The sequence below is a fragment of the Hesperophylax consimilis genome, chromosome 13 (genome assembly GCF_061612785.1).
Source record: "Hesperophylax consimilis isolate HC1 chromosome 13, BYU_Hcon_1.0, whole genome shotgun sequence".
Lineage (NCBI taxonomy): Eukaryota > Metazoa > Arthropoda > Insecta > Trichoptera > Limnephilidae > Hesperophylax > Hesperophylax consimilis.
The window spans coordinates 3161599-3176555 of NC_142848.1; the positions used below are offsets into that span (position 1 = coordinate 3161599).

At 36.7% G+C, this 14957-nt stretch overlaps 1 protein-coding gene across 1 annotated transcript in view; it reads left to right on the top strand.

Annotated features, from left to right (window-relative positions):
• The window catches only part of Ptp36E (protein tyrosine phosphatase 36E), a 625696-nt gene that overhangs the window by 463480 nt on the left and 147259 nt on the right, over positions 1–14957 (top strand). Inside the window, exons 6-7 of the mRNA XM_089638731.1 lie at positions 10270–10346; positions 14704–14838. Of these exons, the coding sequence (XP_089494857.1) occupies positions 10270–10346; positions 14704–14838 (212 nt within the window). The remainder of the gene's footprint in view (positions 1–10269; positions 10347–14703; positions 14839–14957) is intronic.

Genomic DNA, 14957 nt, shown 5'->3' on the forward strand with positions numbered 1-14957 from the left:
TCTCCTATCGCGTGACAAATTTTACATTTAAATATAATTCAACAAAAGCTAGCAGTATCATTTGATACTGTTTGCAAAGATTTGTTAGATTGACTAACTCCGTAGCCTGGAGAGGCGTACGATGGAACAATAGAGAAGATAAACAATTTCAATGTTACTTCATTTGTTACAAGGTGCAAGATGATGGTAGGAGGTATTTCTACTTACATCGTGCGATGGGTGAGAACAGGCCCATAATGGCTTTACATACTGTTCATTGTAGCGTGCAATTGGGTTGCAAACACTTGGTTAAATGGTGAGACAAAGGTTGGGTGTTTATATTATGCAACGGTGATCGAACAAAGTCCTGTTGATTTACGTTGTGATATAATTATTTGCGTTCGAAGATCAGGATAACCGTAAGGTTTTACTAACCTGTCCCGTAGGGTTGAAACGTGAGGTACGAGACATACGTGACGTAACAGTAGAGAAAAGAAATCGAGATCTCGTCATACAATAAAAGACCTTAATGGGTTTTACATACTTTTAGTTGAAGCGAGTCCAGTTATGGTATGTGGTTTTATAGGACCGACATTTGGTTTTCTTTTATAAATACAATTTCCCAAAATGGATGTGTCAAAATCCGATTTTTGGTAAATGTGAGCTTGGGTAGGACGCCATCAATTTTTGAAAGGAAAAAATTGAAAAAAATGAAAAAAATTATGTACATACAAAGAAGACAATTATGTGATTAATTGCTACTTGGTTTTTGCCTTTGAGACCACTATAGGGTTTTACATACTCAAGGTAACGTTGAATTGGACAAGAAAGAATTAATGGCTGTACTTGACAGGTTTTCTTTTTTTTTTTAAAAAAAAGGTCGGTATTTAACACTTTGGAATTTACAAAATCCGAACTCTTTTGGATGGCACTCTTATGAGTGATTACCAATCGTTATTTTACAAGGAACAAAAACAAAAGTGGGGTGGTTCTTTCTAACACGACGAAGGGAACAAAATGAAACGAAAATGGGGTGACATGACATAAACATTGCATAGTGTAGAAGTTGAGAAGCAAAAGCGGGTTCGCGACTTCCCGGCGATTGTAACTCGAAAACGTGTCTCTATTCTAAAATGATCAGTTTCAGAACAGGTGAGAAAATAAAACGTAAAAAGAGAGAAAACGATTGTCGTGAGGGAAAGAACGTTATTACAGGAATAATATTTCATGGTCATAATATGTTAATATACATTTATTTACAAAGGTAGGTTAAACTCGTTTTTGACGAATAGGTTGACATGTAGTTGACACTTTACACGCCTAATTATGGTAAGACTTCATAAGCTTACAATAGTTTGTGATAATACACAATGGGTTAGTTTAAAGTTGCTGGGGTGGTGGGGCAGTTTCAACTGTCTCCTCACTTCCAGACTTTACAATGTCCTTAATATGGTAATTACCAGTATGTTTGCCAGAGGAGTCGGACAGGTAGTAAACTAAGTCCGATATTTTTCTTACAACCTTGGCTTTGACAAAACGGGGTGCCAGCTTGGCAGAGAAGTACAGGGCTCCTTGAGAGAGGGTGTTATTCCTTCTCCAGACAACATCGCCTACATTAAAAGTGATGTGTTTCCTACGTAGGTTATATCTGTCCGCACTTTTTTGGTGGGCCAGCAATAGGGCATCAGTAACTTCACTATAAATGGCAGTAAGTTCTTCCAAACGATGAGCGTAATCAACGGCAGGATTGCTTGTGGAGGTGGTTGACGTGGGGAAATTCGTGTTCCAGTGCAATGAACCATGTACCACCTGTTCCATACCGTGTTTTAAAAAGAAGGGGGTGTAACCAGTGGATAGGTTAACAGTGTTATTCATGGCAGCTTGAATTTTATCTAAATTCTTACACCAATTACGTTGGTCTTTGTCAACCAAAATGGCCAGAGCTGTGTTAATAGTCTGGTTATACCTTTCGACAGTGTTATTTTGGGGAGTGTACAAGGTATTATAATAAATATCTTTAATCCCGTATTTAGCAAGGAAATCTTTAAATTCTTGTGCTATAAACTGTTTTCCGTTGTCAACTATTACGGTTTTGGGTGTTCCGTAGGGTATGAAAATGTGTTTTTCCACAAGTTTGACAATGGCGGCGGCGTTGGCTCTTTTTAAGGGGAAGATCCAACAAAATTTGGTAAAGATATCCACAATGCTGAGTATATGCATGTGTCCAGAATAACTCCTGGGAAAAGGTCCGACGAGGTCCATAGATAACGATTGGAGGGGTCTATCAGCACGTTTGGGTTTTCCCATTAGGCCGGCAGGGGGTGCCGTACTATGTTTGTAAGCTTTACATGTTTCACATTTGGAGATGTAGTTGCGAACTTGCTTGAAAAGACCAGGCCAGTAATACTTCAAGGAAATCTTTTTATACGTCTTGAAGGTTCCTGGGTGTATAGAGTCGGGGGCACTATGATTGTTGATGATTACTTGTTTTCTCTTTTCGAGGGGCACAACGAGTTTCCAAGAGTAATCTTCAAGGATGGACAGTGGGGCCTTACAATTGCGATATAATTGTCCTTCTTTTATAATAAAATTGGGAAACTTTTGTTGATTGTTTTTGCATCCTTCATAGATTTTGAGATACCATTCATCTTTTGTGGATGGGGTAGAGGCAATTGTATCGATGTTTAATGTGGCAAGTTCAATTCTTGACAGGGCATCTGGGACAATATTGTCCGCACCTTTACGGTGGATGACATTGAAAGTGTATTGGGACAAGCGAGAAGCCCAGCGAGCGAGTCTGCCGGAGGGATTACTTAGAGAGATCAACCATTTCAAACTACTATGGTCTGTGACTACAGTAAATTTGCTACCGTCTATGTAACCGCGAAAATGGTGAATAGAATCCAATACTGCCAGTAACTCTTTTTCGGTGATTCCGTAATTTTTCTCGTGTTTATTCAAGGTGCGGGAAAAATAGGCTACCGGGTGTTCGCCATCGGGGAATTCCTGAGTTAGGACTCCACCGATCCCTACGTTAGAAGCATCCGTATGGAGGGTAAAAGGTAGTTCAAAATTAGGACAATTCAGGACAGGGGCTGTTTGAAGAGCAGTTTTTAAAGTCGTAAAAGCTTCTTCGGCTTCAGTAGACCAACGAAAGTTGCTGATACCTTTACGGATACCAGTAATTTTGTTTAATGGGGCCGAAATAGTGGAAAAGTCTTTAATGAATCTCCTATAGTAACCTGTAAGTCCAAGGAAACCTTTGACTTCTTTCGCGTTTTTGGGTCGGGGGAAATTTGCCATTGCTTCCACCTTAGTAGGATCTGTTCTCAGACCTTTTTCGTCGACAATGAATCCCAAATAACGCAGGCGAGACTTACAAAATTCAGACTTCTTTAAATTGATGGTTAAACCAGCAAATTTAAGTTGTTGAAAAACTTTTTCCAGCATTAACAGGTGTTTTTCGAAGGTGTCACTAACGATGATGAGATCATCAAGGTAGCAGAATAGGTTGTTGTCAACTTCAGGGCCGAATAGTTTGTCCATCAGCCTCTGTAGTTCGGCGGGGCTATTTTTTAGACCAAAAGGTAGCCTTTTAAAGTGGAACATTCCCCTACCAGGTACAACAAAAGCAGTTTTTTCGCAGGATTCCGCATCTAAAGGTATTTGCCAGAAAGCTTTGCTTAGATCAATGGAAGAAATGAATTTGGCATTGCGTAATTTGTCTAAAGTTGCGTGAACGAAAGGCAGTGGGTACGCGTCGGCTTCAGTGCAAGAGTTCAATCGTCTACTGTCGAGGCAAAAGCGTGCAGAGCCGTCTTTTTTTGAAACCAAAAGGGTTGGGTTGGTCCAAGCACTTCTGCTGGGAACTACCACTCCCATTTTCAACATTTCATCAAGTTCATTTTCTAAAAGTTTCAATTTTTGGGGGGCTAAATTGTAGTAGCGTTGCTTGATTGGTGGGCCGTTGGTTTTGATGTGGTGTTTTACCAAATTAGTTAAACCCAGTCCGCATTTTTCGAAAGATATTGATTCAAATTTGTTGATCATTTCCTTTAATTGGAGAGCCTGGTCAGTGCTTAGGTTTTCGTGAGGAATTATAGTGCGAATCTCACCAACTTGAGCGACCGGAGGTTTTTGGCCAAGAGTATTAAATACTTGTGGAGCAACGTTAAAAGCCTTCCAGAAGTCAACGCCAAGGATGAAATTCTGGGATATAGAGGGTACTATTAGAAAGTTAATTGTAACTGTGTTATTGTTACATTTAATTGGTAATTGCAGAGTACCGATGACTGTCTGGGGAGCATTGTCCGCAGTTGTCACGAGTGTAGGTTTGGAAAAAACTTTAAAACCGTTGTTAACAAAAGGCAGGTGGGCATTGTTGCCAAGGCAACTAACAGATGCACCACTATCTAGTAGTCCAGAGAAGGGGACATTGTTAACGGAGAAAAGGGCATAAGGTCTTCCATCTTTAGCTTGTTTGCAACAAACCGAAGAAACATTTAAGGTCTGGTTAAAATATTTAATGTGTGATAACCAATCAGTCCATTCCTTAGACCTTGGTACAGAATGAATACCTGAGAGGTTATTATTTAGTTTTTTGGTTTTCTTGCGTGAAAATTCGGTGGGGGTTTAGAGAAATCCACTTGAGGTTTAACAAAGTGAGGGTCTTGCAACCTTTCCATGTTATTTCTTGATTTTTTGAAAATTTCACGCAGTTCGTCGCGTGGAGGAGAACGATCCCTGGAGCGATGTCTCTTTAAGGTTCTGGGTTCTTTAGCTTCCAGAAATTTGGCCTGCTTGAAACAAGTGGTAGCTAGGTGACCTACTTTTTTGCAAAAGGAGCAAACTTTTTTGTTGTCAAATTCTGGTTTTAATCCAGAAGGACGGCTTGGTACAGTGATATTGTCCGTGGTGGTTTTGTTGTTTTTCCTGTCTTGGTGGGATTCCAAAATGAGGCAAACTTCGTTTAAATGGGCCAACGACACAATTTTCTGTGAGGTGATAATGTTTTCATATCTTTGTAGGAGGCCATCAGTTATAACTGGTAATAATTCGGCTTCCGGGACAGGGTGGGAAAGTTTGATGTTGATGGACTCGGCCCTCTCTATGAATGTTGCCACAGTTTCGTTTACTAATTGTTTAATGGATAGTAACGATAATTTAATTCTGTGTTGGGCCTCTGATTTGCCGAAGCTAGTGATCAGGGCTGATCTGAGTTTATTCCAGTCCTTGCATTTTGATTTTTGTATTCGGTGCCACGGGATTAATTCTGGAGATATTAGTTCTATAAAGTTTTTCTGCAGCACGTCAAATGGAACATTTTTAATTGAGGCCGTTTCTTCGATTCGGTCAATGAAATCCAGTACATCAGAAACACCGTTATATTTGATCTTCCAAGGAGTGAGATCGTATGTTTTTTCTTGTGCCGTGATGGGTGCATTGTCTTGTTTTACTGTAACATGTGTCCTGGTTTCTTTGTTAGAAACGGGGATTTCCAAAACTGGGGTATTGGGTGCCTTGTCTTCACTTGCAACGGATAGGTTTATTTTCCTGATGAACTTCTTGTTGAATAACAAAGCGTATGCTTTCAATGCCGACTTTGATTTGTTTAGTGGTGATATTCCTCTGTCTTTTAAGACGGCTTGTAGGTGCACTTTGGATAAGTTGTGTACATTGGGAATGACACCCATGTCCAAAGATGTAGCCATTTGATTGGAATTCATTGTTAAAAAATGGTTTAAAAAAGGAAAAAAAAAAACTCCGAAATTCTTCTAAGTTTTTTTGAAGAAAATTTGGCCAGGGGGACACTTTAGGATTTGCATTATTTAATTTTGTGGGCACTATTCGCACTTATATTCACTGCACTCGAGGAAAGGCACGAAAAAGGCACAAAACACAGCACTTTAGAAGCGAAAAAACACTTTTGATGGAAAGATTTTATATTTGCTTCATTTACTGGCACTAAATCGTGAGATTGAACACACGTTCTTATTATTGCGTCGAGAAAGCACTTCTTTGCAAAAAAAACACTGCACTTCTGAAGTTAATTTGAAACAATTCACTTAAAATCACTTTTATAACAGTCAATGCTGAAAAAAGAATATGGACAAACACCGTACCTATATAATTAATCGGGATAAAGAATTATTTGTGTTTTACAGGTTGTAGCTGATATATTTTTTAGAAATCAGCTTCGATGGGCCGTTGGGTGTATTGTGCTTTTTTTTTAAAAAAAATCACTTCCGGTGTAAAAATTGGCTTCACAGTTCTAAATCCTGACTGTTATTATTATGGTGCAATTTATGCCGAAATTAAAACAGTGGGTTTGTTTTGTTTAAACAAAGAACACAGAATCTATGTTATTGAAGAAACATTATGTTCAAACTTTCGTTATCACAGCGTTTTGGCGGGAATTTCGCGCGTCTCTTTTATTCGTTCGAGAGGATTCCTATCGTTATTTTTTTCGCGGCAAAATGCGCTTGACAACAAACAAAAGTTCTCGCGGCGAAAATGCGCTTGGCAACAAAATTGCATAGTACATGTTTTCAAATTGGGGGCAATCGTAAAGGCAATTTTGTGCAGTCGGGAAGGATATGTTTAAAAAAAAATTCTGCCCTAAGTTGGTCGCCAGTGTCGCGCGTCGGACCTGGGGGGGCCCTGACTTTCCCTCGGCCAGCTCAGAAGCGGGGCATGAGACGTCTCTCTCATAGTCAGGGTTCGGGGTCAGCGCGGGGCTCAAGAATCCATATCCCACCGTCTACACAAAACACTCCCATACAACCGCTATCCCCAAATGAAAGAGGTTAGGTTTTTATAAATCAACATTGTATTTGAGCGGCAAAATGGACATTACATGGGGGAATGACAATAGAATACAGGTTGTTACATCCTAACTAGAATTATCATCAAAGGGTTCCCTAATCTCTCTCTGGGAAATAATTAACAGCTCTCTCTAGACCGACAGGCAGCGTGGACGAATTTAGGTTATTAGCGGACACATTCAAGGGTAATAGGAAATGTAAGAGACTCACAGCATGGTGTTGTCGGGGTATCCTGTTGATTGCAGGACGGTGCGCCGTGTTTCAAACAAACGGTGCCAGCCTGTCGATGTTCAAAGCGCGACATTGTCGTACATTTGGCTTCTCGGCCGAGCGGTGCGAATTGGAACGCGGGCGCCGAAACGAACACACGTCCAGCTAGGTCAGAGGTCGGCGCGTAAGAAGGAGGAACGAGAAGCTCGGTCGCCGGGGGTGGGGGGAACTGTAGCGGATCTTTTGCGCGTTACGTTTGACCCAGCAACTAGCCTGATAATTCCCGCTACTCAAGTTGGCAACTGTAGGATCTTTGCGCCTAAAATCTGTTATATGACAGTATATTTCTTTATTTTCCGACACTTTTCACTGGAAAGTTTCTCAACTCCTGCTCTACGGTAAGAGGAGCTAGAAGCTACTATTCGTTAAGAATTTAAAATCGACAGTGAGAGACTGACTGTTTTCTAGAGTACCGTCCACGAACACGCTACCATTCATCCCCTAAGGGCGGGTTATATCTGTATCAGCCTTGTAACCTAATTTAACCTAGTTATAAAGGTACATTCAGTAGTATTACATAATAAGATGCTTCTTCAACAATAGCAAACTCATTTTGTTACGTCATTTTAATTAAATAAAATAACGAACGTCGTGTACATCAAAATTTAATATCAATTATCAACATGGTAACCACAAATTGTTTTTACTATCGTGTTTATTAATCATATTTTTTTTTTACTTAACTCTGTCATTTAGATCGTTTAAAAATAAATAAATAAATGATTGTTTTGATAGGTACATTTATTTTTTGCTGCCATGCTATGAATATCTTTGTATTATGGTAGACAAGGCTTTGTCTAACATAAGCTTACTGTCTTATGTTATGGGAATACAATTCTAGACTCAGAGGTCACCGGTTCAAAAACCGATGTGGGCACATTTATAATATTATTATTCCTTGTATTGATAAGTATTTTCGATACTCTAGCTTTCGTTAAATGATTTTAGCTTTTTTCAGTGACCAAATCCAAAGAGCCAGGTTCCCTACTTCCTAATCTTCCTTTCTGTTATATTTGCCTTTACTATGCAGACGTTCGGTGTTATCTCTTTAAAACTCTTTGAAATCAGTAAAAAGTTCTTCTTATGATTGTGTTTATTTACGTTACAGTAAAAAGGTCTGGATTAAAGTACACTGTTCATAACCCGAGGTTAGGTAATTCTCTGGCTCCCGAGGAGCTTGCTCTCTGGCAATATAATATAACAAGTACCTGTTACACCCTAGCTACATCTGACGGACTCTGGAGTAAGCTTTATGACTAGCGCCATCTATCTATTAAATACTCAACCTTATTACCATACATCACATTTTCCCTCATTTACTCTTAACTCTTTTATCAGAGTCAGATCATGAGTGATGCAGAGAAAAGTGGGTGGGGGAATGAAATTGAGAAGGTTGGGTCTTATTAGCACCGTGCATCTTATGCGAGAAGATGGACATTATTGTAACTCTCATTTATTATCTCTGTTTGCTTCTTCTAAATCTATTATATTATAGTTCCACTGTACGCTGAAGAAGTAATTGGCGTTCTTGTAAGAATAGATGGGCATCTTGGGGATTGGGGTTTCGATAAATTGCAAAAAATGCAGATCAATGTGTCTTACAGGTAACTTTTTTAATTACCTCCGTCTAGCGCATATACTTGCGAAATATCTTGGATTTTGAAGCAATAGTATTGGCGAAAACAAACGATAACAAATAAATCAGTAAATATATCATAGAAGAAAAAGATAATACTAATAAATCTAATTGAAACATGAAATCAAACCCAGAATCTTTTGTCTTACTGGGACAGGCGTCTTAACCATTAGGACCTATTTACTAAACTTCATATTTGATGATCTCATTTTTAAAATTCAGAGTTTAAAATGTCATCTTGCAACTAATTCTTAAATGCTCAATACCATCACATTTTGTATGTACGAATAATATCAGCAAACTTTATTACTCAAAATACTTCCAAAACTCTCCAGGCTCGGGTAAGAAGAACGACTCACGTGCGTTGTGCGGAGTGTCAGGAAGAATCGTTTTGACATAAATTTCTTAATAAATAAATTATGTATCTGTATTATTTTTATAGGTAAGAACATACGATTGTAAGTAATTAAACAACAGCTTTGGTTTGAAGGTGCCTAAAAACAAACTTAATTTATGTATACCATTGTATCGTTAATTGTCTTAAATTGGAATCCACCTGATGATTGGGAGTTTATAATAAATATTTCGGTCAGTCAAAGATTACGAGTTACTTTATTATCGTGAGACAATTACAATAATTTCAATCTAGCAGGACATACGTCCTTTCTATAAGAGACTAATTATATTAGAGAGTTATTCTGGCGAGGGCAGGAGCTCGTACTGAGCTGCCGACCAAGAGATATGCTGTTACACGTAACCATTTGGATACAGCCGTCGTGTTGTCTCTGTCAAGTGGCGCTACTACTGCCACCTATGAAAATGTTTTAAAACTACATAAACTGAAAAATAATAACAAAAATCTACACACTCTACCGACATCTGTAAGGTGGTATAGAAACCATAGCCTGAGTTAAAACTGCGCTCCTGGGTTTCAGAGGTCTTAGGGGAGTGATACTACTACCACCGTGAATCCCTTTAAATATTAACTCAAGAACACTACCCTAACAACTCTAATGCGCATGTTGTGTTTTAGAACATGCCAGGGATAACAGATTCAAATAATGTTTCCATTTAGATCGAAATAATATATGGGCGGGAATGGGTACCGCCGCCCCGGGAACCATTTATCGGGTAACCAAACCTATGCCATAGGTCGCCCCAAGTAGTTTGCTACGTTTGGTGATTTGTCCGGGTCTTTGAGGCGGGTGTGTCTAATCTACTCACCTACTGCTTAGCGGGCCGGATCGGGATAAACTGGTTGAGGGAGACCTTTTGAGTAACAGTACTCTCACGGAACATCGCCGTGGGACGAATGGATTCATACGTCCGTCATTCCTGAACACACTGACCTTCAAATTTCTACGCGGCACTCATACCTTTTCCTTCGCAGAACTTCCCCTCCTTCTTTTACCTCAGGAAGACCCTCAACACAGCATCCGCAAAGATGACATAGGCTCTGGGGGGGGGGGAATTATTTTTCTAAGGTCCTCCTGTGTAAAGCTAACCTAAAAAATGCATGTATATCCGATAAATTATTATTTAAGATTTGTTTTGTTTCAGATGATTACAACAGAGTGGTGCTTAACACGATAGAGGGACAGCCGGATTCAGATTATATTAATGCCTCATATATAGATGTAAGTATAAAATTTAGATATTTGGGTAAAGATTTAGGATGGAGGGTTTCAAACTTCATAAAATGATAAACAACAAATTGACGATGGGCGCAAATACAATTTTTCGTTAAATGTCGATTCTCTGCTATACCTGTACCTGATTCGACGTACTCTGTGTACTTAATTCTTTGCCTTTCTGTGAAGTTGATTTATAATTGAGTCCTTCACGACTTCAGCCAAATTTTTCTCTTTAATAATAATAGCACTTATTACTTAATAAAAATAATCACTTCGGTAAGCATATTCACAAGTATCTCAATGTCTATGAAAAATTATTGGAGTGAAAGACTCTCAAAATTATTGGAGTGAAAGACTCTCAAATATGACGAAACGTCGCCTCGACTCGTTGCGATAATGATATTACGAATTCCAGGAATCTATCCTAAATCCTTGCGGGTAGAGAATTATTGTTAACATAGGCCATTGTTTCTCAACCTTTTTAGTGTTGGAACCCACATAAAAACCAAAAAGAAAGTCTAAAACCTTACAACATCCTCACTATATGTTTTTCACATGTAGAAAACACTTTGTGGATATACATAATTGTAATAATTAGAATAAAATAACTTTTTTATTAATACCACTTTTGTATGTATTTTTAATAAAACTTTAAATAAACCTAAATATTGTTATTGATTTAGTATATTTGTGCGATGACGCTATAAATGCGTCACCCTAATTCGGGGCAGAGAAAGGCGTTATATCATCTCTCTGTTCCAGGGAGACTTGTAATTCCGCAACCAACACACAAAGTAAAGTTGATATCCAGCGAGGCCCGCACTTGGGAAGAAAGTTCGATGAATCACAAATCACTTTTTTTACATGAACTAATGCACACAATCGGCGAGCATGTGCTAAGAAAAATAATATTTAACGGCGGTTTTCTCTCCGGTAAATAAATCTTCGATCTTGAGTCGATGACGGATGAATTCTTACTTACCGCAATTTATTGTCGCCAGGTGCGAGCGGTTCCATGTACAAAATCAAACGTACAATTTGAATTTCTGCTCTATGGTTGGTGGGAGCAGAACAAAGCTGATAATGTGGCGTAGCCAGAAAAATGACAAACTTCGTCAAACAAAACTATGTTTTTTTAAATAACCCTGATGAAGGTTCAGGGTGAACCGAAACCTGTTGGTTTAATATATTAAAAATATGTACAATAAAGTGGTTTTAAAAAGTTTTTTTATTATGTGTTATTTTAACGTTTATCAAAGTTTTATAATGTGAAAAATGATTTATTTACACTTTTCACGAAGGCCGATGTGCGGCAAGTTCAAACCACAAGCCATTTTTCCTCATTTTTGTTATTTGTTTTTGGGGTGTTATGCCGTGTTGCGCTAACTCCTTCTTTAGCCAACGTTTCGGACAGCATTGCAGTTTCCATCATCAGGGCAGATATAATACAACAATAACATTCAATGACAGCTGTCGTGTTTTTATTTCACTCTTGAAATATCTCAAAATAAAACAAAAAATTCTAGCTAAAATCTAAATATCTATATTTTAATAGCTTTAATAGTGAAGTGAAGTTATACTAATTAATATTTCGTGCCAAAATGACTACACGAGCAACTGCAAAAACACTAAATACTACGGACACCCAACTCCTCCAACTTCTTGACAAAAAGTTTGAAGAATTTAAGGTACAATTTCTGGAAATCATCAGAAACGAGTATAAAGAAGAAATCGAGGAATTAAAAAATAAAATATTAACTCTAGAAAAAAAAATTGATACAAAAAAAAAAAACAACCTTGAAAAAACTCTTGAACAAAACGCCGTAATACAAAGTGAATTTAAAGAATTACAAAAACAATTGGATGCTAACGAACAACACGCACGCATTAATAACATAGAGATCATTGGGATACCAGAAAAAAAACAAGAGAACCTGACGGAGATTATCAAAAGGATCTATTCAGAATTAAATATAGTAAGCGACGACATTGAATACGCCACCCGAGTCACCCCCAAGGAGAAGATTGAAGGAAGACCGCGGAATATTATAGTAAAACTAAAGGGCAGGAAACAGACAGACGAAATCATAGCAGCAATCCGGACAAGAAGGGGCCTAACAGCAGAGGATATTAACTTTAATGGAAAACAACGGATCTATATAAATGAACATTTAACTCATAAAAACAAAGTACTCTACAAAAAGGTCAGAGAGTTTACCAAAATTAATAAATTCAAATTCTGTTGGATCAAAAATTGTAAAATTTATGTAAGACTTAATGAAAACACAAATCACCATTGCATAAATAATTATAATGATCTAGAAAAACTAAAAACATACAATATTTCCATCAACTAACTTTCCAGCAACTTTATATTAACTGCACTATACTTAATACACTACTTAATACAATGGAATCTTTAGAATTATACTATCAAAACTTAAGAGGTCTCAGAACCAAGACACATATTTTTCTTCAAAATGTATTATTAAACAACTATGACATTATATGTCTCAGTGAAACATGGCTTAACAATTCAATCTTTAATGAGGAACTTTTCGATCCACGGTACCATATTTACAGACGAGATAGAGATTATCATAACCTCAATCAAAATGGTTATGGTTATGATATGATTTATATGCACAATATTGTTTGTATTCTTATGGTTACCAATGTATCGATAATCTTTTATTTTATATAAATTTTAGTTTTTTTTCCCCTTTATTTTTATTTTTGTTGTATTATTTTGTTCTATTATTTTATACAATTCTTTTATTTTATATAATTATAACTTCACATTTCTCATAAATTTAATTATTTCTTCTAATGCTGTCTTACGTAAAATCACAAGGAGGAAATCCGTAATTGGTTTTATTTTGGCTATTTTACTTATGTACAATCTGTAAAAATGTAAACTGTTGATTTTCCCAAAAATGAATAAATAAAAAAAAAAATATGTTATTTAAATTAGAACACGGCATAACACCCCAAAAACAAATAGCAAAAATATTTTTAGCCGTGAAAATCTTAAATCATATTCATTTTTTCTCATGTTACTTTTACCAGTTCGGACTTTTTACTGCATTTAAACATGTTGAGGGGCGAAATTCAACAACTGATTTTTTCCCATTTGATGACGATAATTTCTTTAAAATATGAGTTCTCGTTCCATTTGATGAAAATATTGTTGCAGCTGCCAAATTACCTGTTTCAGACTCATAAGTGACTAATTTATTATTTTATTTATTTATTAAGATACCCCAAACTAGAAAAATGCCCGTTTTATGAATTAATTGTTTGAAAAAAGCTTGTCGTTTATAGTGGCTTTAAAAACTAACCAAATAAACCGTCACGTCATTTAAAAATGATTTACTTATGTGTGCTTCAAATGTCGAACCACGAAAACATTTTAAGGTTAAACGCGACGCTAGTTGTATTGTAAGTATTCATAGATGGCGTTAATTGATTTATTTTTATGAAAATACGCTTTTTGTAAGGTATTGTTTTAAAATATTAAGACAAATTATTTGTTTGCACCCGTACAAACGCAATATGAATATGAATAAATAGTTTTGTGTGTAAAATTATTTTTAAAAAGGTATAAAAATACAATATTGGATTAAATCACCGGTACAATATTGTATTTGTATGCCTTTCTCGTAAGAATTGAGTTATTAAACAAACAAAACTATTTATTCATATTCTTATTGCGTGTGTACGGGCGCAAACAAATAATTTGTCTTTATATTGTCAAATAATACCTTGCGAAAAGCGTATTTTAATCAAATAAAATAATTAACGCCATCTATGAACACGTAGAATATAACGAGCGTCGCGTTTAAACTTAAGTCAAAAATAAACTCAACCGTTGCATTAATTAATTTAATAACAAATTTATTTTATTTTATTAGGAATTAGGTATATGTAACATTTAATTATATACATTATTTGATAAAAAATGGTTTTTATACATTACTTATATATTATGGTGTTCGTGACTATTTTGTTTGACAAATTGCGACCCACAGATTGAGATACGATGTCATAGGCATATTAAGCATATTGGTACTACCATAATATGTATGCGTAACCTTAATATTTTCATTGTGAATCTTAAATTTATTCTTGGCGCCAAAAGGATAGGGGAGTCAAGGATCAAATTACAATATATATTATTTCAAGGCTTTTTCGATCTTTGTTTTCTAAGTGTTTAAAACAGATAAAAAACCATTCCATCCTCGACAAAGTACCTAAATATTATTTATCTTTGTTTTGAGTATGTTACTTATCACAAAAACTTGTCCTATGAAAATATTGGTAGTAGAAAATAATAAAGTTTCCTGTTTAACGATTGCAGAGCCTTCTAAAGCCAAACGCCTACATAGTCACACAGGGTCCTACCGAATTTACGGTCACCCAGTTCTGGAGAATGGTATGGCAGGAGAGGGCAGCGGCCATCGTTATGCTCACCAAGACCTTTGACTTCATCAAGGTAAGCCAGTCATACATCACATCATTCATTCGACTTCTTCAAGGTAAGCCAGTCATACATTATATCATTCCTTCGACTGCTTCAAGGGAAACCATTCATACATCACATCATTCCTTCGA